This window comes from Pelobates fuscus, chromosome 1 (genome assembly GCF_036172605.1).
Source record: "Pelobates fuscus isolate aPelFus1 chromosome 1, aPelFus1.pri, whole genome shotgun sequence".
In the NCBI taxonomy this organism is placed as follows: Eukaryota; Metazoa; Chordata; class Amphibia; order Anura; family Pelobatidae; genus Pelobates; species Pelobates fuscus.
This window is the reverse complement of record NC_086317.1, coordinates 23,134,922-23,157,873: the sequence shown is the minus strand read 5'-3', so window position 1 is coordinate 23,157,873 and position 22,952 is coordinate 23,134,922. Positions and strand designations below refer to the sequence as shown.

Here is a 22,952-nt window from a genome sequence, read left to right as displayed (position 1 = left end):
TGTTAAAAATTATCGTCCGATATCCTTGATTGATGTGGACACGAAGTTGTACGCCTCAATCCTAGAGGCCAGACTAAAAAAAATCTTGTCATCTATTATACATCCGGATCAAAGAGGTTATGTCCCAGGTAGAAACTCCAATATCAGTATCAGAAGAATAATAAATATATATTTTGGATGATGCGACAAGGAACAAAGTTCCATTGTTGACTCTGTCGATTGATGCCAAGAAAGCATTTGACAGAGTCAACTGGAGCTATTTAGAAGCTGCCTTGACTTATTATGGCCTTGATGGCTGGATTAAAAAAGCCATTATGGCTTTACATGTGAATCCATCAGTGCAAACCAAAGACCCAAACATCAGTGTTCCATGGTTACAATAAAAAAATGGGACACGCCGGGAAAGCAAATGGAATATTGTATTTGCTTTCCATTGAGCCATCAGCTGAGACTATAAGAAATAACAGAGAAATGAATGGTTATAAAGTACTCGATAGAGATCAGAAAATCAGTTTGTATGCAGATGACATTTTAATCACGCTAATTAACCCTAGTGTCTCGTTAGATACCCTTATGTTAGAAATAGCAAGATATAGTGAGATATCTAATTACAGATTAAATACAAACAGGTCTATGATTTTAGATATCAATTTAGACAGAGCAACACAAATTAAAATCAAAGTTAAATATGATTTTTTTTATGGGTTGGAGATAAAATGGATTATATGGGTGTTAAAGGACCACTCTAGGCACCCAGACCACTTCAGCTTAATGAAGTGGTCTGGGTGCCAGGTCCAGCTAGCTTTTACCCTTTTTTTTATAAACATAGCAGTTTCAGAGAAACTGCTATGTTTATACTGAGGGTTAAGCCAGCCTCCAAAATCTCTAGTGGCTGTCTCATTGACAGCCGCTAGAGGCGCTTGCGTGCTTCTCACTGTGAAAATCACAGTGAGAGCACGCACGCGTCCATAGGAAAGCATTATGAATGCTTTCCTATGCGACCGGCTGAATGCGAGCGCGGCTCCTGCCGCGCATGGGCATTCAGCCGATGACGTCGCGAGGAAGAAGAGGAGGAGGAGGAAAGCTCACCGCCCGGCGCTGGAGAAAGAGGTAAGTTTAACCCCTTCCTCCCCCCAGAGCCCGGCAGGAGTGGGTCCCTGAGGGTGGGGGCACCCTCAGGGCACTCTAGTGCCAGGAAAACGAGTATGTTTTCCTGGCACTGAGTGGTCCTTTAAGCTAACCAGAGATGTAAACAAATTTATGGAGACAAACTTTTTAGATTTACTACAAGACGTTAATAGATGGCTAAAAGACCATAGAAATCTAGAAATAACCTTTTGGGGAAGGATAAATGTAATTAACTCCTATGTCATCCCAAAGTGGAATTATATGTTTCAAATGCTACCACTATACATTTCTAATTATTGGTTGGAAATGATTCAGAAGCCTTATGCAATATATATGGAAAGGTAGAAAACCAAGACTAAGTCAAACAAATTATCCTCTTATACAACATCATTATAAAGCAGCAACAATTTTACATGTATATAGGATGCAGATAGCTGAGAACAAAAATAAAGAATGGTATATGATGGAATGCAATGCTGGAACGGCCTCTAGTTTGGAATGTTTAATTTGGAACACTACGAAAACAGACAAAAAAGTATATCCTAACATAATTCTAACACACTTGTTAAATAGTTGGAACAAAATAAAAAAAGCGTTAAATATTAACAAGAAAGTTCCAATTCATTTAGAGTTGAAATGTATTGAACAGCAGGTTTCTGACATTAATCTGAACAAATCGAAACAAGTTTGATATTTGATAATATATCTCAGTTAGTAACAGAGGGAGTAATTAAACCCTTTGTTCAATTAACACCCGAATATAATATACCATCAAAAGAATTGTTTAATTTTTTAAGAATTAAAAGTTTTTTGATATCACACTTAATGGAACCAGAGTCCAGTATGTACAAATGCATAAATATATTATTCAATTCTTACAGAGTAGTAAAACCACTTTCAAAAGCTTTATTATTACGCAGACTCTACAATAAGGAAAAAAATACAGACGGCTCTAGATGTTTGGAAGAGAGAATTAAATATTGATATAGATATCAAACACTGGGGATCCCCTGTAGTAGAAGTGTCAAAGATTACACATTCATTAAACTAATTGGAATCCCATTTCAAAGTACTAAATAGATGGTATCTGGTTCCAGAAAAGTTGAATAAAATGTACCCTACAATAGACCATTTATGTTGGAGGTGTGGATCAACTATTGGAACATATAAACACATATGGTGGGAATGCAACAAACTGAATAACCTATGGGATGCAATCCAAATGTTTATAACAAAAAATCTGAACCTTGAGTTGAAGCTCTCCCCTGAGGTTGTTTTGCTTCATTTAAATTGGCCTGTAATGCTTATTGACGAAAAACAGAGGACCACAGGCACTCCAAATTGAAACCGTATGCAGATTTATTAGGAAAAAATGCAACGCCAAGCAACGTTTCGACCAACAAAGGTCTTTTTCAGCTTGAAAAAGACCTTTGTTGGTCGAAACGTTGCTTGGCGTTGCATTTTTTCCTTATAAATCTGCATACGGTTTCAATTTGGAGTGCCTGTGGTCCTCTCTTTTTCGTGTATTATTCTGGGATTGCTGGTCCTGATCCGGAGCACCCTTGGCCGTTGGGATTGAGTGCGGTTCCCACTATCTACTTTGTGTAATGCTTATTGAGACTAAAACCATATTGACTCATCTTTTTCTAGCAGCCAAAATTGTTGTTGCGAGAAATTGGAAAAATGGCATTTACATATCTTGGGAGAAGGTTAAAGCTCAACTCAGGTCTCAGATCAAATGGAATTAATGCTGAGCAAACAGAACCTAAGTAAGAAACAAAGTGTGTGGAACAAGTGCTGGGAGTTGATAGACAGAAAAATCTGACGAATGGACTTTCTGACAACCTAATTATGTATGAGGCTATAAGTAATTGTTAAATATTATCCATACTCTGAATTATGAAATCTCTCCTTTCTTCCTGGCAGCTTGATGTCGATCTTTCTTTTCCCCTCTTCTTTTTGGTCGCAGTGTCTTGTATATGTAATGATGTTTGTAATTGTAATTTATTGTCAATGTTCAATGGATATGATTGAGGGATATATTATTAGAATACGGATGTATATAGAAGAAAATCATCCCTGTGAACTGATGTCTGTGTAATTTGTTTGTGTTATAAAAAATATAAAAAGTTTAATAAATATAATATAAAAAAAAAAGTTGCCTTTTTTTGTATTTTGGAATGCCTGGACCTTTTTCTATTTCCATTATCAAGTATTTGGTTCCTGGTACTTGGACCGGCACCCAGATACCTATTGCAGAAGGGATTGAGTGCATTTCCACAACCCTGGACTTTGGGATAAGTATGAGTGGTGTCAGTTGCTTATCGTCAAAATGACAAAATAGGCGGGCGCGAGCAGGGAGCAATCAGACGCTTCCATTTAGAAGCGTCATTGCTCCCTTGTGCGCATGCGCGGCTTCGCCACACATACCTCATAGGGCGGCACTCATGGCGCCCTACGAAGTCCTGAGCGCACTACCGCGCATGCGCGTAGTGTGCGCGGCCGCGAGCTGAGCTGACTGACAGCTCAGCTCGCGGTCTTTGCCCACCCCCTCTCCTTTGCTGACAGGCAGGAGAGAGAAGGCGCGCACACAGTGCCTTCTCTCTCCTGCATACGTCAGACGTATTTTAATACGTCTGACGTGTACATGGCTTTTTTAGGGCCATGCACAGGGCCGGCGCATCCATAAGGCGGCACAGGTGGCTGCCTTAGGACGCACCGGCTGTGGGGGCGCAAAATTCCAGTGACCGGCAGGAGGGAAGTGCTCCCTCCTGCCAGGTCACCTCCTGGATCCCTGGCACGGCGTGCGGCTGAATTGGATTCCGAGGCGGCGAGGGGGCTCTGATCTCTCTGATCTGCTCCCTCGCAGGCTGTTTACTGATGACATCATATTCCGGCTACTGCGGCATCAGAAAACAGCCTGCGAGGGAGCAGATCAGAGAGATCAGAGCTCCCTCGCCACCTCGGAATCCAATTCAGCCGCACGCCTCCCAGCAGCCCCACTGGGCCAACAATGAGAGACCCACGCCAGCTCTCCAGGTAGGGAGGCTGGGTGGGAAATTCAAATTAAATTTATATTATTAATTACTGTGAGTGTGTGTATGTGTGCAGAGGCGGCTCTCTAATTAGGTGGTTTAGGCGGCCGCCTAAGGCCTTGCGCTGGCTGGGGCCTCGCGGCCGCCTAAGCCGCCTGTGGGCAGACTGTGTCAGGTCTTCGGTCCCTGACCGAGGACCTGACACCAGGAGGGGGCCCGTCGGCTTGCCCGGTATGCCGCCGGGTGCGAGGCCCCTCCTGGCTGCCCGGCCAGCCACCGCAGCCACCGGTCTGCAGCTCCGCAGTGAGCAGAGCTGCAGACCATGTGTCTCGCGAAAACCGGCCAAACAGAGCGTTGCCGCGAGTTACCACGGCAACGCTCTGATGGTCTCCCGAGATTACATGGTCTGCAGCTCGGAGCTGCAGACTGGAAGCAATGGCCACCGGACCACCAGGGAGCCCACTGGACCACCAGGGAGTAAAGGTAGGTTCTCTCACCCCCCACCACACTCAGTCTCACCACCCTCAGCCTCCCTACCACCCTCCCCACCATCTTCAGCCTCCCTACCACCCACAGCCTCACCACCCTCAGCCTCCCTACTACCCTCAGCCTCACCACCCTCCCAACCACCCCCAGCCTCCTTAACACCCTCAGCCTCACCACCCTCAGCCTCACCACCCTCAGCCTCACCACCACCCTCAGCCCCACCACCCTCAGCCCCACCACCCTCAGCCTCCCTACCACCCTCAGCCCCACCACCCTCAGCCTCAGCACCCCCCACCACCCTCAGTCTCAGCACCCTCATCATCACCACCACCACCCTCAGCCTCACCCCCCACCACCCTCAGCCTCATCACCCCCACTCACCACCCTCAGCATCACCCCCCCTCACCACCCTCAGCATCACCCCCCACCATCCTCAGCCTCCCTACCACCCTCCCCACCATCTTCAGCCTCCCTACCACCCACAGCCTCACCACCCTCAGCCTCCCTTCTACCCTCAGCCTCACCACCCTCCCAACCACCCCCAGCCTCCTTAACACCCTCAGCCTCACCACCCTCAGCCTCACCACCACCCTCAGCCCCACCACCCTCAGCCCCACCACCCTCAGCCTCCCCACCCTCCCCACCACCCTCAGCGTCCTCCCCACCACCCTCAACCTCCCTACCACCCTCAGCCTCCCTACCACCCTCAGCCCCACCACCCTCAGCCTCAGCACCCCCCACCACCCTCAGTCTCAGCACCCTCATCATCACCACCACCACCCTCAGCCTCACCCCCCCACCACCCTCAGCCTCATCACCCCCACTCACCACCCTCAGCATCACCCCCCCTCACCACCCTCAGCATCACCCCCCCCACCATCCTCAGCCTCCCTACCACCCTCAGCCTCATCACCCTCCCTACCACCCTCAGCCTCACCACCCGCAGCCTCACCATACCCCACCACCCTCAGCTTCAGCACCCCCCACCACCCTCAGCCTCCCGACCCTCCCAATACCCTCAGCCTCACCACCCTCCCTACCACACTCACCACCCCACCACCCTAAGCCTCACCACCCTCCCCACCACCCTCAGCCTCACCACCCTAAGCCTCAGCACCAGCCTCAGCACCCCCCACCACCCTCAGCCTCACCACCCTCCCCACCACCCCACCAGCCTCAGCACCCCCCCACCACCCTCAGCCTCAGCACCCTCCCTACCACCCTCAGCCTCACCACCCGCAGCCTCACCATCCCCCACCACCCTCAGCTTCAGCACCCCCACCACCCTCAGCCTCCCCACCCTCCCAATACCCTCAGCCTCAACACCCTCCCCACCACCCTCAGCCTCAACACCCTCCCCACCACCCTCAGCCTCACCACCCCCAGCCTCACCACCCTCCCTACCACCCTCACCAACCCACCACCCTCAGCACCAGCCTCACCACCCTCCCCACCACCCTCAGCCTCCCTACCACCCTCAGCCTCACCACCCCACCACCCTCAGCCTCAGCACCAGCCTCAGCACCCCCCACCACCCTCAACCTCACCACCCTCCCCACCACCCCACCACCCCACCAGCCTCAGCACCCCCCCCACCACCCTCAGCCTCACCCCCTCACCACCCTCAGCCTCACCCCCTCACCACCCTCAGCCTCACCCCCTCAGGGTGTGTGACTGTCAGTGTTTATACACCCCTGACTGTAGAGTGGCCAAGCGGAGTGTACCGTGGTACAGGAACTTCTGTTTCCTGTACCTGGCAGGACTGACAGGAAAAGCTCACTGTACCGGGATTCGCTCTGCTCAGCCATGTACAAGAAAAGTAGGAGGCACACCAGGAAGGGGAGGGGACCACTATGGGGGTGGGTGGCGCACCAAGGGACAGGGAGAGGAGGGGAGAGATACCCTGAGGTACAGGAAAAGGAGGGAGGGGCGAGAGGAACACTAAGCGACAGGGAACAGAGGGGGAGGGGAGAGGAACACTAAGGGACAGGGAAAGGAGGGGGGAAGGTAAAGGAACACTGAGGGACAGGGAAAGGAGGGGAGAGGAACAGTAAGGGTCAGAGAAGGGAGGGGACCATTAAGGGATGGGGAGAGGGGCTGGATGTGAAAGAAACACACAGCGGGGCTTGAGAAGGAAAGAGACACACACAAAGGAGCTGGGAAGAGTAAAAGACACAAAGGGTCTGGGAGAAAAGGAGTCACACAAAGGGGGTGGGAGGAGTAAGACACACAAAATGTGGGAGGATGTAAGAGTCATACAAAGAGGAGATATAGGAGACACACAAAGGCAAAAATAGGAGATAAAATACACTAAAGGGAGTCAGCTATTTAAAAGACGGGATAAGAAACACAAAAGGGAGGTTAAGAGGCACACAGGTGAAGATGTTTTTGGGGGGGCGGAAAAATGCATCTTCGCCTATGTACCCAAAATTATTTGCACCAGCCCGGGACATGCATGATAGGAAGTCCCTCTGGTGGCCTTCTGAGTGACAGCCACTGGAGGTATTCCTATCAATCAATAGTGATGTACCAAACTGTTCGCCGGCGAATAGTTCCCGGCGAACATAGCGTGTTCGCCACGGTGGGCGAACACATGCGCGGTTCGATCCGCCCCCTATTCGTCATAATTGAGCAAACTTTGACGCTGTGCCTCACGGTCAGCAGACACATTCCAGCAAATTAGCAGCAGAACCTCCCTTCATACCCTCCCACCTCCTGTACAGCATCCATTTTAGATTCATTCTGAAGCTGCATTCTTAGATAGAGGAGGGAAAGTGAGCTGCTGCTCATTTGATAGGGAAATTGATAGCTAGGCTAGGGTATTCAATGTCCACTACAGTCCTGAAGGACTCATCTGATCTCTGCTGTAAGGACAGCACCCCCCACCACCCTCAGTCTCAGCACCCTCATCATCACCACCACCACCCTCAGCCTCACCCCCTCACCACCCTCAGCCTCATCACCCCCACTCACCACCCTCAGCATCACCCCCCCTCACCACCCTCAGCATCACCCCCCCACCATCCTCAGCCTCCCTACCACCCTCAGCCTCATCACCCTCCCTACCACCCTCAGCCTCACCACCCGCAGCCTCACCATACCCCACCACCCTCAGCTTCAGCACCCCCCACCACCCTCAGCCTCCCCACCCTCCCAATACCCTTAGCCTCACCACCCTCACCACCCTCCCTACCACACTCACCACCCGACCACCCTAAGCCTCCCCACCCTCCCCACCACCCTCAGCCTCACCACCCTAAGCCTCAGCACCCCCACCACCCTCAGCCTCACCACCCTCCCCACCACCCCACCAGCCTCAGCACCCCCCCACCACCCTCAGCCTCAGCACCCTCCCTACCACACTCAGCCTCACCACCCGCAGCCTCACCATCCCCCACCACCCTCAGCTTCAGCACCCCCCACCACCCTCAGCCTCCCCACCCTCCCAATACCCTCAGCCTCAACACCCTCCCCACCACCCTCAGCCTCAACACCCTCCCCACCACCCTCAGCCTCACCACCCCCAGCCTCACCACCCTCCCTACCACCCTCACCAACCCACCACCCTCAGCACCAGCCTCACCACCCTCCCCACCACCCTCAGCCTCCCTACCACCCTCAGCCTCACCACCCCACCACCCTCAGCCTCAGCACCAGCCTCAGCACCCCCCACCACCCTCAACCTCGCCACCCTCCCCACCACCCCACCACCCCACCAGCCTCAGCACCCCCCCACCACCCTCAGCCTCACCCCCTCACCACCCTCAGCCTCACCCCCTCACCACCCTCAGCCTCACCCCCTCAGGGTGTGTGACTGTCAGTGTTTATACACCCCTGACTGTAGAGTGGCCAAGCGGAGTGTACCGTGGTACAGGAACTTCTGTTTCCTGTACCTGGCAGGACTGACAGGAAAAGCTCACTGTACCGGGATTCGCTCTGCTCAGCCATGTACAAGAAAAGTAGGAGGCACACCAGGAAGGGGAGGGGACCACTATGGGGGTGGGTGGCGCACCAAGGGACAGGGAGAGGAGGGGAGAGATACCCTGAGGTACAGGAAAAGGAGGGAGGGGCTAGAGGAACACTAAGCGACAGGGAACAGAGGGGGAGGGGAGAGGAACACTAAGGGACAGGGAAAGGAGGGGGGAAGGTAAAGGAACACTGAGGGACAGGGAAAGGAGGGGAGAGGAACAGTAAGGGTCAGAGAAGGGAGGGGACCATTAAGGGATGGGGAGAGGGGCTGGATGTGAAAGAAACACACAGCGGGGCTTGAGAAGGAAAGAGACACACACAAAGGAGCTGGGAAGAGTAAAAGACACAAAGGGTCTGGGAGAAAAGGAGTCACACAAAGGGGGTGGGAGGAGTAAGACACACAAAATGTGGGAGGATGTAAGGATCATACAAAGAGGAGATATAGGAGACACACAAAGGCAAAAATAGGAGATAAAATACACTAAAGGGAGTCAGCTATTTAAAAGACGGGATAAGAAACACAAAAGGGAGGTTAAGAGGCACACAGGTGAAGATGTTTTTGGGGGGGCGGAAAAATGCATCTTCGCCTATGTACCCAAAATTATTTGCACCAGCCCGGGCCATGCATGATAGGAAGTCCCTCTGGTGGCCTTCTGAGTGACAGCCACTGGAGGTATTCCTATCAATCAATAGTGATGTACCAAACTGTTCGCCGGCGAATAGTTCCCGGCGAACATAGCGTGTTCGCCACAGTGGGCGAACACATGCGCGGTTCGATCCGCCCCCTATTCGTCATAATTGAGCAAACTTTGACCCTGTGCCTCACGGTCAGCAGACACAGTCCAGCAAATTAGCAGCAGAACCTCCCTTCAGACCCTCCCACCTCCTGTACAGCATCCATTTTAGATTCATTCTGAAGCTGCATTCTTAGATAGAGGAGGGAAAGTGTAGCTGCTGCTCATTTGATAGGGAAATTGATAGCTAGGCTAGGGTATTCAGTGTCCACTACAGTCCTGAAGGACTCATCTGATCTCTGCTGTAAGGACAGCACCCCAAAAAGCCCTTTTTAGGGCTAGAACATCAGTCTGCTTTTTTTTTTTGTGTGTAATGTAATTGCAGTTGCCCGCCTGCCAGCTTCTGTGTCAGGCTCACAGTGGGTACTGTGCCCACTTGCCCAGTGCCACCACTCATATCTGGTGTCACAATAGCTTAAGCTTCCATTTAAAAAAAAAAAAAAAATGTTTTCACTGTAATAGATTGAATAGCAGTTAGTTGTCTGCAAGCGTCTGGGTGTCAGGCATTCAGCGTGTACTCTGCCAACCTCTGCAAGTGCACTTTGCCACTCATATCTGGTGTCACAATAGCTTAAGCTTGCATTTAAAAACAAAATTTTCACTGTAATAGATTAATTAGCAGTTAGTTGTCTGCAAGCGTCTGTGTGTCAGGCTCACAGTGGATACTGTGCCCACTTGCCCAGTGCCACCACTCATATCTGGTGTCACAATAGTTTAGGCTTGCATTTAAAAAAAATAATAATAATTTTTCACTGTAATAGATTGAATAGCAGTTAGTTGCCTGCCAGCTTCTGTGTCAGGCTCACAGTGGATACTGTGCCCACTTGCCCAGTGCCACCACTCATATCTGGTGTCACAATAGATTAAGCTTGCATTTAAAAACAAAAAAAAATTTCACTGTAATAGATTGAATAGCAGTTAGTTGTCTGCAAGCGTCTGGGTGTCAGGCCTACAGCGTGTACTCTGCCAACCTCTGCAAGTGCACTTTGCCACTCATATCTGGTGTCACAATAGCGTGCCTTTAAAAAGCAAAAAAGTTTTTCACTGTAGGCTAATAGTAGTCAGTGTCCTTCAAGTGGGTGTCAGGCCTTCTGCGTGTACTCTGCCAACCTCTGCAAGTGCACTTTGCCACTCATATCTGGTGTCACTATAGCGTGCCTTTAAAAAGCAAAAACGTTTTTCACTGTAAGCTAATAGCAGTCAGTGTACTTCAAGTGCTAGTGCGCATAAAACATATAGAGACACCTCCAAGCTATTAAAGTGACTCTCAATATGCAAACAGTGGTGTTAATAAAAACCCAGAACAAGTGTGTGAAACCAAACACTGACACGTGTATACTTATAACCTGCCAGTAAATGCAGCTGGGTACTGGTTCGGTAGTTAATCTTCTCTGTTTCCATTCCTAATTTCCTTCATTTTTACTTGGGATTGGCCAATATAAAATATGTAGAAGAGATCCCCACATGTGCCTGTTCTATTGGAAGGTTTAAAATCTCTGGGTTACCTGTTTGACAACCATCTGGTTCTAATATCTCCCAGTAATTTAAAGACTTGACGTGTACTGCCCTCTTTAACTTCACTACAAACACATCTGTGTCCTTTTAATTAAATGCTGACTTGGATTATTTGTGTACTGAACTCTGGATAGTCCCTTCATTGTGAACGTTCTTCAACATTCTCGAATTGTTGCTTTGTGAGTCCTTTGGCTGCTTAGTATTGGACTGGACGAGGCTTGGTATTGGACTGGACATTGGATGAGTCTATTCTTAAATAACTGTGGCCTGGTAAAAAAAAAAAAAAAAAATTAAAAAAATAATACCTTGGATTACAAAAGAGTCCTCCGATCTCTTCTACATATTTTATATTGGCCAATCCCAAGTAAAAATGAAGGAAATTAGGAATGGAAACAGAGAAGATTAACTACCGAACCAGTACCCAGCTGCATTTACTGGCAGGTTATAAGTATACACGTGTCAGTGTTTGGTTTCACACACTTGTTCTGGGTTTTTATTAACACCACTGTTTGCATATTGAGAGTCACTTTAATAGCTTGGAGGTGTCTCTATATGTTTTATGCGCACTAGCACTTTTCTCTTTTTGTATTATTGTGTACCATTTTACCAGGGTATATTGCTGGTGCTGCTGTTTATATCCATTGTCTGTTTTCAAAGATTTTGCGCCAATTTATCTAACTTGTATACAGTGTACTTCAAGTGGATGTCAGGCCTTCAGCGTGTACTCTGCCAACCTCTGCAAGTGCACTTTGCCACTCATATCTGGTGTCACAATAGCGTGCCTTTAAAAAGCAAAAAAGTTTTTCACTGTAAGCTAATAGCAGTCAGTGTCCTTCAAGTGGGTGTCAGGCCTTCAGTGTGTACTCCTCCAACCTCTGCCAGTGCACATTGCCACTCATATCTGGTGTCACAATAGCGTGCATTTAAAAAAAAAAACTTTTTTCACTGTTATAGATTGAATAGCAGTTAGTTGTCTGCAAGCGTCTGTGTGTCAGGCTCACAATGGATACTGTGCCCACTTGCCCAGTGCCACCACTCATATCTGGTGTCACAATAGCATGCATTTAAAAACAAAAAACTTTTTTCACTGTTATAGATTGAATAGCAGTTACTTGTCTTAAAGCAGGTGTGTCAGGCCAACAGCTTGTACTCTGCCAACCTCTGCCAGTGCACATTGCCACTCATATCTGGTGTCACAATAGCGTGCATTTAAAAAAAAAAACCTTTTTTGACTGTTATAGATTGAATAGCAGTAAGTTGTCTGCAAGCGTCTGTGTGTCAGGCCAACAGCCAGAGGATGTAGATAACAGGGATATGTCTCAGTCAGGCAGCATAACACACATGGACGTACGGTGTGATGATGATGTTCTACCCGCTGCTGCTTCCTTTGCTGAGTGACCCTATGTGTGTATCAGGGTCCCTGAGGACAGGTGTCAATCCATATCTGCCAAGTGACCCTATGTAGGGGGAACAGTCCCCATTCTGCTCTGTGTCAGCGTGTATCAGGGATCCCTAGGATAGGTGTCAATCCATATCTGCCAAGTGACCCTATGTAGGGGGAACAGCCCCTATTCTGCTCTGTGTCAGTGTGTATCAGGGATCCTTAGGATAGGTGTCAATCCATATCTGCCAAGTGACCCTATGTAGGGGGAACAGTCCCTATTCTGCTCTGTGTCAGTGTGTATCAGGGTCTCTGAGGACAGGTGTCAATCCATATCTGCCAAGTGACCCTATGTAGGGGGAACAGTCCCTATTCTGCTCTGTGTCAGTGTGTATCAGGGATCCCTATGATAGGTGTCAATCCATATCTGACAAGTGACCCTATGTAGGGGGAACAGTCCCTATTCTGCTCTGTGTCAGTGTGTATCAGGGTCTCTGAGGACAGGTGTCAATCCATATCTGCCAAGTGACCCTATGTAGGGGAAACAGTCCTGTTGCGGACCGTTTCAGCATAAAAGGGAATAAAACCCAGTTTAGGCGATAATCCCCTTTAGATAGACCAGCAGCTACTATAAGCACCAATTCCCCGAACTCCCAAACTGCACGGATTCACCAACACTCGAACAGCAGACACACGAACTCTGGAAGCAGCCGAACAGAAAAAGCAATACGCACAGCTTACACTCCTGGCAGTCGGCATACAGTCAAATTCCCCCCAAGAATGAGACAACACTTCAGCTTCAGGGTTAAGCAGGAACTCATTTACTCAGGGCTACCTGCCCAGTATTTATGCAGGTCTCCCACCTGGTGGACACTCCCCTAGGGGACCAAATGGAAGACTGTAACAAAGGACAGACATAAACCAATTACAGACACACAGCAGTAAACCTTCCCACAATGCATCATGGCTTCCTCCCTTCTGCCCTGGAGATAATTGTAGAAGTAATCCAATTATCTCCCAGAACAAAGACAAGACTCCATTACACATGTGGGGACCTAAATAAAGTATTATGCTTTAAAATATATAAAGGTACTTTTAATACATTAAACACAGACATGTAACATATCCCCAGATAGCTCAGGTCTGGGTGCACATTATTAGGTGAATGGCACCCAGACCACACGAATACAGTTTAATCGCCATGGAGCCAAAGTCTTTAATCACACGAATAGGCTCCATGGCATAGCTATCTGGGTTACCACAGTTCACATAGAAATACCGAATTCCGGTGTTCGGTTAATCTTGTACGATTAGGAACCAAGCGACGGACGGCTCAGCGGTGTTCGTGCAATTAAGTGTCCGTTTATAGTTCCATAGAATCCTCGCCGAACACCGCTGGTCTTTCGCACGATTAAAATGGCCGCTGCCTCGTGGTCGGCAAACGAACAAAGGCCACCCAGCGTGCATCAATTAAGCTGCGGTTAACCGCAGCTTCTGGCGGTTAATTGATGGCACACTCCATCTCCTAGGTGGTCCCTCGTACGGTAGTTTGTTCGGTAGATGAAATCTACCGAACACCCCGGCAGAAAAGGCACGAATAAGCCTTTCTGCAGGGAAAATACGCTTTTTAACGTCTGGTCCATAGTCCAAAGGAAGCAGGCGAGCAACCAGGCTTCTCCAGTTCACAGTGGCGAAGTTGGTTTCGCCACAAGTCCCTATTCTGCTCTGTGTCAGTGTGTATCAGGGTCTCTGAGGACAGGTGTCAATCCATATCTGCCAAGTGACCCTATGTAGGAAGAACAGTCCCTATTCTGCTCTGTGTCAGTGTGTATCAGGGTCTCTGAGGACAGGTGTCAATCCATATGTCAAGGTGTCAATCCATATGTCAAGGTGTCCATATGTCATATGGCAGGTGTCAATCCATATCCATTGTGATTTAGGAATGTTAGGTGATTTATGCCCTTTATGGATTAAAACCAGACTCTGCATCAACTGTGTAATTTTCCATGGGAGTTTTGCCATAGATCCCCCTCCGGCATGCCACAGTCCAGGTATAGTCCCCTTGAAAAAACTTTTCCATCACTATTGTGGACAGAAAGAGTCCCTGTGGGTTTTAAAATTCGCCTGCCCATTGAAGTCTATGGCAGTTCGCCCGGTTCGCGTTCCGAAAATTTTATGTTCGCGACATCACTAGTGAAAACCACTGTGCTGCAGCAATCAGCATCTCTTCATAGTGATGACCTCAGTCAATCATACACCTTTAGGGAGAACAATCTTTGCAGGTCCAAACCCAGGAAGTGTCTCTATTAGCTCACCAGAGGTGGCATTAGGCAGTGTTTACACCAGAACTGGCATTAATTGATGCACCTAAGCAGACGTTTCCGTCTCTCCTGGCTATGGGGAGGCAGGACCTGCACCAGGAAGGTGGCAGGTAAGAAAACAAACTGTTCTAAAACTAATTACAATGGGGTGGGGCGTCAGGGCGCTCCTGACACCATAACCACTACAACACACTGTAGTGATACTGTGCTTGGCGCATTACTTTAAATTTGAAATTAAAGTAAATTTGATTCCCGACAATTCTAACTTTAGTGAATAACCCTGAAATAGTTGCCTATCTGTTGCTGGCACCATAAACAGTAGTTTAATTGAAGGGACTCCTGTGCTTGTATTCAGCGATAGCACGTTAGATACTATAGATTCAAATGGACGGGTACCCAGGGTTCTTCCTCAACAAAGCCTTATCTCCACAGGAGAGTTCTAACACTTAATAGAAACCACTGTTACCAGGGATTAGATACACAGTTCCTGGAATCTCACCAACTCTCCTGGCAACAGCTCCCAGGATCTCATTAACTCTCCCCAATTACCTGGTTCCCAGTTCTCATGCGGTATTTACCTTGACTCACGGTAAACGGAACACATAAAGTCTGAAGAAGCCACAATATCAGGACTCTCATTGCCAGAAATGCCACGTTTTCTTGGATAGCAGGATAGATGCATTGCATAGATACAACGCAGGTATCGTGCTACCGTTGTTTGCTCTCTCGTAGGAACTTGCGCACAGATGGAAGAGGGTGTATAGGTGAAATTCTGCAAATTAAATAAAGAGAGGGTTATTGTAAGGTTTGGGATTAGGCAGTTGAAGCATATTTAGTATAAATGGGGGGGCAGAAGGCTCCACACTTTAACATACGCCATAATTTACTCATCTTCAAAGTTGTTTTGGTTTATATACCATGTCCTTTTTATTGGCAAGTAACACATTGCCATTTACAAAAACAGACAATTTTTACATTTTTTCCAATACTACACGTCTAGTGGCTGTCATAGAATCCAGAATATTAGCTCAGGAACAGCAACATACCTATTCCTCCACTGACCTCTATTCAAGCACGCTGACCTCTGTGATAATGGACTAAAGGACCAGATTTCGTGTTACATAGTATCTATTGTGGATTATGATATTTTGTTTTTACACTGTCTGTGATTAAACACCAATATCAGTGCATTTTTGTTTGTTACCCTCACATATTGTGAACTTTTGAGGGGCATATCATGCACTTCCAGTATATAAAGTTAGTTTGCAGAACAACCCAATTTATTTATTTTTTAAATCCACTTTACTAAATCTAAAACAAACTAAAATAGACACCAGAAGGAACGAAACATATGAGGTGAGGTTTCCACATAAGAAAGGGGAAATTCCACCCCACTAGACTTACCTCCAAAGTAAATTATCATCACAAGGTAATGAACTTTTTTAGAAGCCAATACACAAAACAATAACATATGTACACACAAAAAGTGTAATATTACACGTGCAGATACAATGCACAGGTGCACACACAGTACAGGTGCACACATTGCACAGGTGCACACACAGTGCAGCTGCACAGACAGTGCAGGCACACACATATTACAGGTCCACACAATGCAGGTACTGTAAGTTAATCGGATCATTTTGCATTGTCTTGTGTCTCTCTTTCTGCCCATGGATAGGAGGGTTGATAACTTTAACTCCACTTCTACAAACCCCACACCTTGACCTACCTACCACAACCACTTATCCCCAGAGACAATCCTCCCAGCCGGGTATTCCGTAATGGAAGCCGCAGAGTCAGCTTATATTACCCCAGCGCCTTCTTCATCGCTATCCCGCCCGATAGAAATCACAGTATAAAGGTCTGCTCCCGGTCACTGTATATAATGTGACAGCTATAATGTCCTGCTCTGCATTATATGGAGTGCGGTCCGGCGGAGCGCGGGATTCGGTGACCATTCGGTCTAACCAGCTGCTCTCACTGCACGGATTGATAACCTCTCACACTTCACATGATCCCTCACTGTATGCATCTTCATCTCCATTCATTCCTCGCACTGTATCATTCCCCGTACTGTATTCATCTTCATCTCCATTCATTCCCCGCACTGTATCATTCCCCGCACTGTATTTATCTTACACATCTCCATTCATTCATTCACCTTATTGTATCATTCCCCGTACTGTATTCATCTTACACATCTCCATTCATTCACCTTATTGTATCATTCACCGTACTCTGTATAACTCCTCGTGGCAGTAACACGTGGCTATCACTGACTGCTACAAAGTATCACAGTATCTCTCCTACCAGAACAGACACAACAGACACAGCTCCCAACAGAGACTGGGGACAGGGGTAACTGCAGGCACTCAATACAAAACTATAAATCATAGAATTAAACAATAATAATAAGAACATAAAATGTATTCCGTACCTGCTCAGGGATCAAAGGGACAAGAAGAGGCAGTTGAAATCTGTGGGTGAGTGGGGGGTGTGATCAGGGGCGGAGCTGGCTTACTATCAATTTATACGACTGCAATTCATCTTATGGTCACAGACTGCTTTCTAAACACATTTATTGCAGTTTATTAACCCCTTAACGGACACAACTGTACAAGTTCTGACCAAAACATAACCTAGAATTTGATTATATGTCTGTTCAACCATAATTTACCTCTTTTATATTAAGTGAATCCACACTTATTATATATCATGTCCTATCATATATGTATAAATAAAACATAATTTAATAAAAATAAAATCTAAAAAAGTGTGAGAAATTAAGAAATATTATTTTCTTAGTTCTCCATGACATTTTAACTGTTAGCTTTTACTGCAATATAATACACATATTACACATATTTGTATAATAAAAGAAAAATAATAATAAGTGGAAAAAGTGCTTATAAATATATAATCTTGTAAAATAGGTAAATTTAAAAAAACATGTGTGTGCCCCTTTAAAGTGTAATCACTAAATGCTCCGCACAGACAGAGCTCTGCAGGGCAGGGGAAGGCTTATAAAGCATAGCCCCGCCCTGAAATTAGACTCAGAGCACTCTGATTGGTGGTTTTAAGCCATCCAATCAGAGTGCTCTGACAGGTAAATGAAGAGACTTACAGGTAAGTCTCTACATCTACCTGTCACAGCACTCTGATTGGTTGGCTTGAAATCCACCAATCAGAGTGCTCTGTGTCATTTTGCACAGCGTGGGAAAGTTCTTTGGAATTTTCCCACGCTGTGTAATTTGACTCATAACACTCTGATTGGTTACTTAATCCACCAATCAGAGTGTTATGAGTCAAATTACACAGCGTGGGAAAATTCCAAAGAACTTTCCCACGCTGTGTAAAATTACACAGAGCACTCTGATTGGTGGATTTCAAGCCAACCAATCAGAGTGCTGTGACAGGTAAATGTAGCGACTTACCTGTCAGTCTCTTCATTTACCTGTCAGAGCACTCCGATTGGATGGCTTAAACCCACCAATCAGAGTGCTCTGAGCATAATTGCAGGGCGGGGCAAGGCTTTATAAGCCTTCCCCCGCCCTGCAGAGCTCAGTCTGTGCGGAGCCCTCCATGGGTGAAGATGGATTTTTTTTTTTTGCGCTCTTTTTTTTTTTTTAAAGTGCGTTGGTTATTATTGATTTTTATTTGGCCAGGGGTGGGGGCCAGGGGGAGGACAATAGGTCCCCCCCTTATTCTAAATTTAGGTCACCCGCCGCTCAGGGGTGGGGACCAGGGATAGGACATTAGGTCCCCCCTTTATTAATATTTAGGGCTCCCACCTGCCACTCAGGGGTGGGGGCCGGGGGGAGGACAATAGGTCCCCCCCTTATTCTAAATTTAGGGCACCCACCCGCCGCTCAGGGGTGGGGGCCAGGGGGAGGACATTAGGAAACCCCCTTAATTGATATTTAGGGCTCCCACCCACCACTCAGGGGTGGGGGCCGGGGGGAGAACAATAGGTCCCCCCTTATTCTAACTTAGGGCCCCCACCTGCCGCTCATGGGTCGGGGCCTGGGGGGAAGGACAATAGGTCCCTCCCCTTATTCTTCTCTTATTCTTCTTTAGGGCCCCCACCCGCCGCTCCAGGATTGGGGGCCGGGGGGGAGGAAAATAGGTCCCTCCCCTTATTCTTCTCTTATTCTTCTTTAGGGTACCCACCCGCCATTCAGGGGTGGGGGCCGGGGGGGAGGGGGAAATATATATATTTAGGTTTTTTTTGGGGGGGGGGGTTACAGTGAGCTGCCACAGGCTGCTCACTGTTTATTAGACATGCCCCTACTCGCGGTATAGCGAGTAGGGGCATAATTTACTAATACTAAGTAATCTTTACTTAGTATTAGTAAATTTGGCTGAAAGACCAATTTAGGTCTTTCAGCCTTTTAGTAGATAGCTCCCTAATACCGTGGGAATTAGGGAGTTATCTACTTATTCCTTCCATTGACTGGCTAAGTAACTTATATTTTATATGAATGTGTGTTACTTGATTGTTATAAGTGTTGCAAATGCTTACAGCTGAATCCTGGCTATGTTTGGATACTTTTTATTTAAAATTGTATACAATGTAACATTCTTCATTCTTACACTGGGTAAGTATATTAGTACTTAGGCAATACTGTGCTTCGGAACTTCAGCACTTCGACACTTCGAACTTTGGCAACTTCGGAACTTCGACACTTCAACACTTCGGAACTTCGACACTTCTGAAATTCAGCAAGTTTGGAACTTCGGGACTTCAGGAATTTGGCACTTCGGCAATTCAGCTATTCGGACATTCAGAAGCAACCGAATGTCCGAATTGCCCGAAATTCGTCCGAATTCAAATTCGAACCGAAATGAATTGCACATGTCTAATGTCCAGTCCTTTTTAGCAGCCACTTAGTCACAAACCCTGGACAAACATAGTGTTTATATTTGTTTTTTAAATTTGTCACACAAAAACTGAAGTTTTACTGATGATAACATCGGCATTATATGTTTTACCCATTTACAGGTTTTATAGGATTTTGGAAAGTTACAGGATCAAATATAGGACTTGCTGATTAAATTCTCTGGTATTTATGCATGGGTTGTCAGGCAGGTACCCCGATATATAATTAATCCAATTTGATATATGTGAATATACACCAGACGATTACAATATACTAAATATCCTTCTTTTGACCAGAATGACACTGAATTCATGGATGAATGAACTGAGATGTCAGATTTTTTTTCTTTAATCACAACGGGATTAATAATAAAAAGAAGAAAACATTAGAAAAATTAGCTGTTGAAAATAATAAATAAAAAGCTTTCCTAATTAATCACACAAATGCAGAGAAATATGAAACAATAACCAATAACTACATAAATAGGTATGCTTCCCTTTCCAAATATGCAAAAAAAAAGAAAAAAACATACATATCTCTAATTTTGTACTGTGTCTTTGTGCTTTATTCAAATCAATATAAATGTATTTATTTGAATTAATTTAAACCATTCATTTGTGGTTTAACCTATATTTATTCTCTTTATTTATTTCTCTTTTTTCCTTCTATAACAATGATGTTGATTTATAGACCTGTGCAATTCGGACATTTGAATGCTTCTGAATGTCCGAATTGCTGAATTGGCAAATTTTCGAAGTGCCGAAGTGCCGAATTTCGGAAGTCCCGAATTTCGGAAGTGCCGAATCGAAGTGCGGAATTGCCGAACTCCCAAATTGCCGAAGTCCTGAATTTCGGCAGGGCCGAACCAAACCAAATTTTTTTGCCCATGCACATCCCTATTGATTTATGTATTGAGGTAAATTTGCACTAAGACTTTATAGACTATGATACATCTCTCCCAGGTTACGGAACTGCCCGTAGGGTAGTTTTCTCTTGCACACACTGTCTCCTGAAGCAGAGGTGACGCATGACAAGGTGAAAAGTTGAGACACTTCTACAACTCAGGCACACCCATAGCCGCCCCTCCAACAATGAATTCAATTTGCAGAGCACAGATATCCAATCCCCTTAAAAGGGGAAATCAGGAGAAGATGTAATACTGATGGAAAAAAAAACTGAAAACAGGCAAAATGCATCTCAAGGACTGAGCTTCAGATTTAGTATTGGCAAGATTATTGATTTTAATTGTTTTACAATTTTATTTGTTTAAATATATACTTTAAATAAATTCACTTGGTAGATACACATACAATAACTGATTCTTTCCTGGTATTCTGAACCCTGGGTTTCAAAGAGGGGATTGGTACCCTATATTTGGCAATAAACCTAAAACATTTGGAGCCAGTCTTTTATGGACTCCGGGTAAAGGTGACCATATAAGCATATAGTTTCAAAATAGACCGAGACCCTTGTATCAAGGGGATCCTAAAAGGTAGCTCAATGTACACAAAGGTACCCAAAATCTAGTGGTGGTGATGTAGATTAATTTAAGCAAACAAATATGTTTAAATGACTATCTGTTCCTGTCCAAATCTGAGATGATTAAATTGCGTATACGCTGAAGTAAGTTCACACTGACACATGGAGTTCAGGTTAAAAGCACTTCGAGAAAATTTAATGGCATCTGAGGAAAAGCAGGCTTGCAAGCTCTTTTAAAGGCAAAATTACATCATCATTGATTATTGAGATATCAGTGAATAAACATCATTAATTGGATTAAATGTTAAGTGGCTATGTCAGTGTCCACCCATCAATATTATTAATTGGATCAAGAACTAAGTGGCTAGCTAGGTGTCCTCCCACCGGGAGGTGGTATTGTTCTGGACACGGGTGTGGACAGATGGCTCAAGCGTCATCTCTCCCAGCATGAGGCTTACTCGGTGGGAAGGGGGGCTTGAGCGTCATTTTGGGCAGTTAGTGATGTCAGACTCGTGGTCAGGTGCAGGGTTCTTTTATGAATAGAACATTTCATTAGGCCTGCTTCTCATGGCCTTGGCTCTGGCCTTGGTTATACTTTGTTGCATATTACAGGAGATTCAATAATTCCGGAGTCAGCTATGTCTTTTTAGAAAATACAGTCTCTATTCATTATACTAAATGCTGTTAGGAAATTCTGTCATGTAATGTAGGCAAAATGGAGGGTCTGTCATAATGTGAGGTTATGTGAGATTAAAATGGAGTTAGTACAATAATTCAATACAGGTTTAATAAAGATTTTTAATAATTCTACATCAGTCCCCCCTATGAAATGTTAGATTCTAAAAGATAAACTTTATTTGTTAATACCAGAAGACGTGTTAGCCCAAAGGCACAGAAACCCTGTGGCCGCTAGCTAGGTGTTAATGCAAAGTGCAATTCTGTCCCTTAATCTGACCCTAGTAGGCTAACTCATCCGTCAGCATGGCTCTCGAACGCTTCACTCCCATGGGTGGCCCATGGTGGCTTGTCCACCACTTCTCCGCACGGAGACTTTACCCATCACAGACGGATGCTGTCCCTAAACTGGTCCCTTCCTAGAACTCTTGCACTTTATCAACAAAAGGGATAGTTTGCAGCGGAATACAGGGTGAGTTGAGATCTTGAAAATCTTGGTCATCAACTGCCAGATGTGCAAAAGTTGGTGTTGCTTGGTCTACAGTCTTCTGTAGGAATTTCCTCAGGCAAGGGAGGACACAACAAACGAGAAGAGCAAAGATAAAAAGAGAAATTAGTATTGCTATACCAATATGCATTAAAGCTTTTTGGCATCCTGTCATCCAACCAAACCATCTTTCCCAGGGATCTTTTATCCCAGGATTCCTTTTTAACTCTTCAGAGAGCTCTTTCAATTTTTCTATGGCTAAGGTGACTTTACCATTAGGGCCTGTGTTTTCTGGGATATAAGTACAACATGTCATGGAGTCGGGCAAAATTTTACATACACCCCCTTTTTCAGCTAGAATCATGTCTAAGGCCATTCTATTCTGGAAGGACATTTGAGATGTAGCCTGCAGCTGTTCGGCTAATCCCTGGAGGGCATCCCTGGTGTAATTAACAAAGCGTTGTTGGTTGTAATAAATGTAATTTATCCAATTCAAATTCTTGTTTGCAGTAACTATGGTAAAAAGGGATTCAAATCCTGCAGCAACTTCATCTCTTGCTTTAAATTCATTGGGCACCCCCCTAGGCACCCCAATGGCATCAATGTAAATGTGAGGGTCAAAACTGCCTCTTACTGGAGCTTCACGCTTAACCTTGGTTTGTGTGTGTTTGGACTCATGTGTGTCAGGGTGTGTGTCAGAGATAATATGTATAGGCATGATGGCTTTAGCCAGAGTACACTCCCCCCACCATTCCTTGTCCATCCTGGATCTTAGCTGTAAATCCCCACACAACCAGTA

At 46.1% G+C, this 22,952-nt stretch overlaps 1 protein-coding gene across 1 annotated transcript in view; it reads right to left on the bottom strand.

Moving 5' to 3' along the window:
* LOC134592085 (nectin-1-like) overlaps window positions 1-15,399 on the bottom strand; it is a 57,803-nt gene extending 42,404 nt beyond the window's left edge. The window contains exon 1 of the mRNA XM_063444532.1: window positions 15,208-15,399. Coding sequence (XP_063300602.1) covers window positions 15,208-15,316 — 109 coding nt within the window. The 5' untranslated portion in view covers window positions 15,317-15,399. The remainder of the gene's footprint in view (window positions 1-15,207) is intronic.
* Window positions 15,400-22,952: the final 7,553 nt, after the last annotated feature.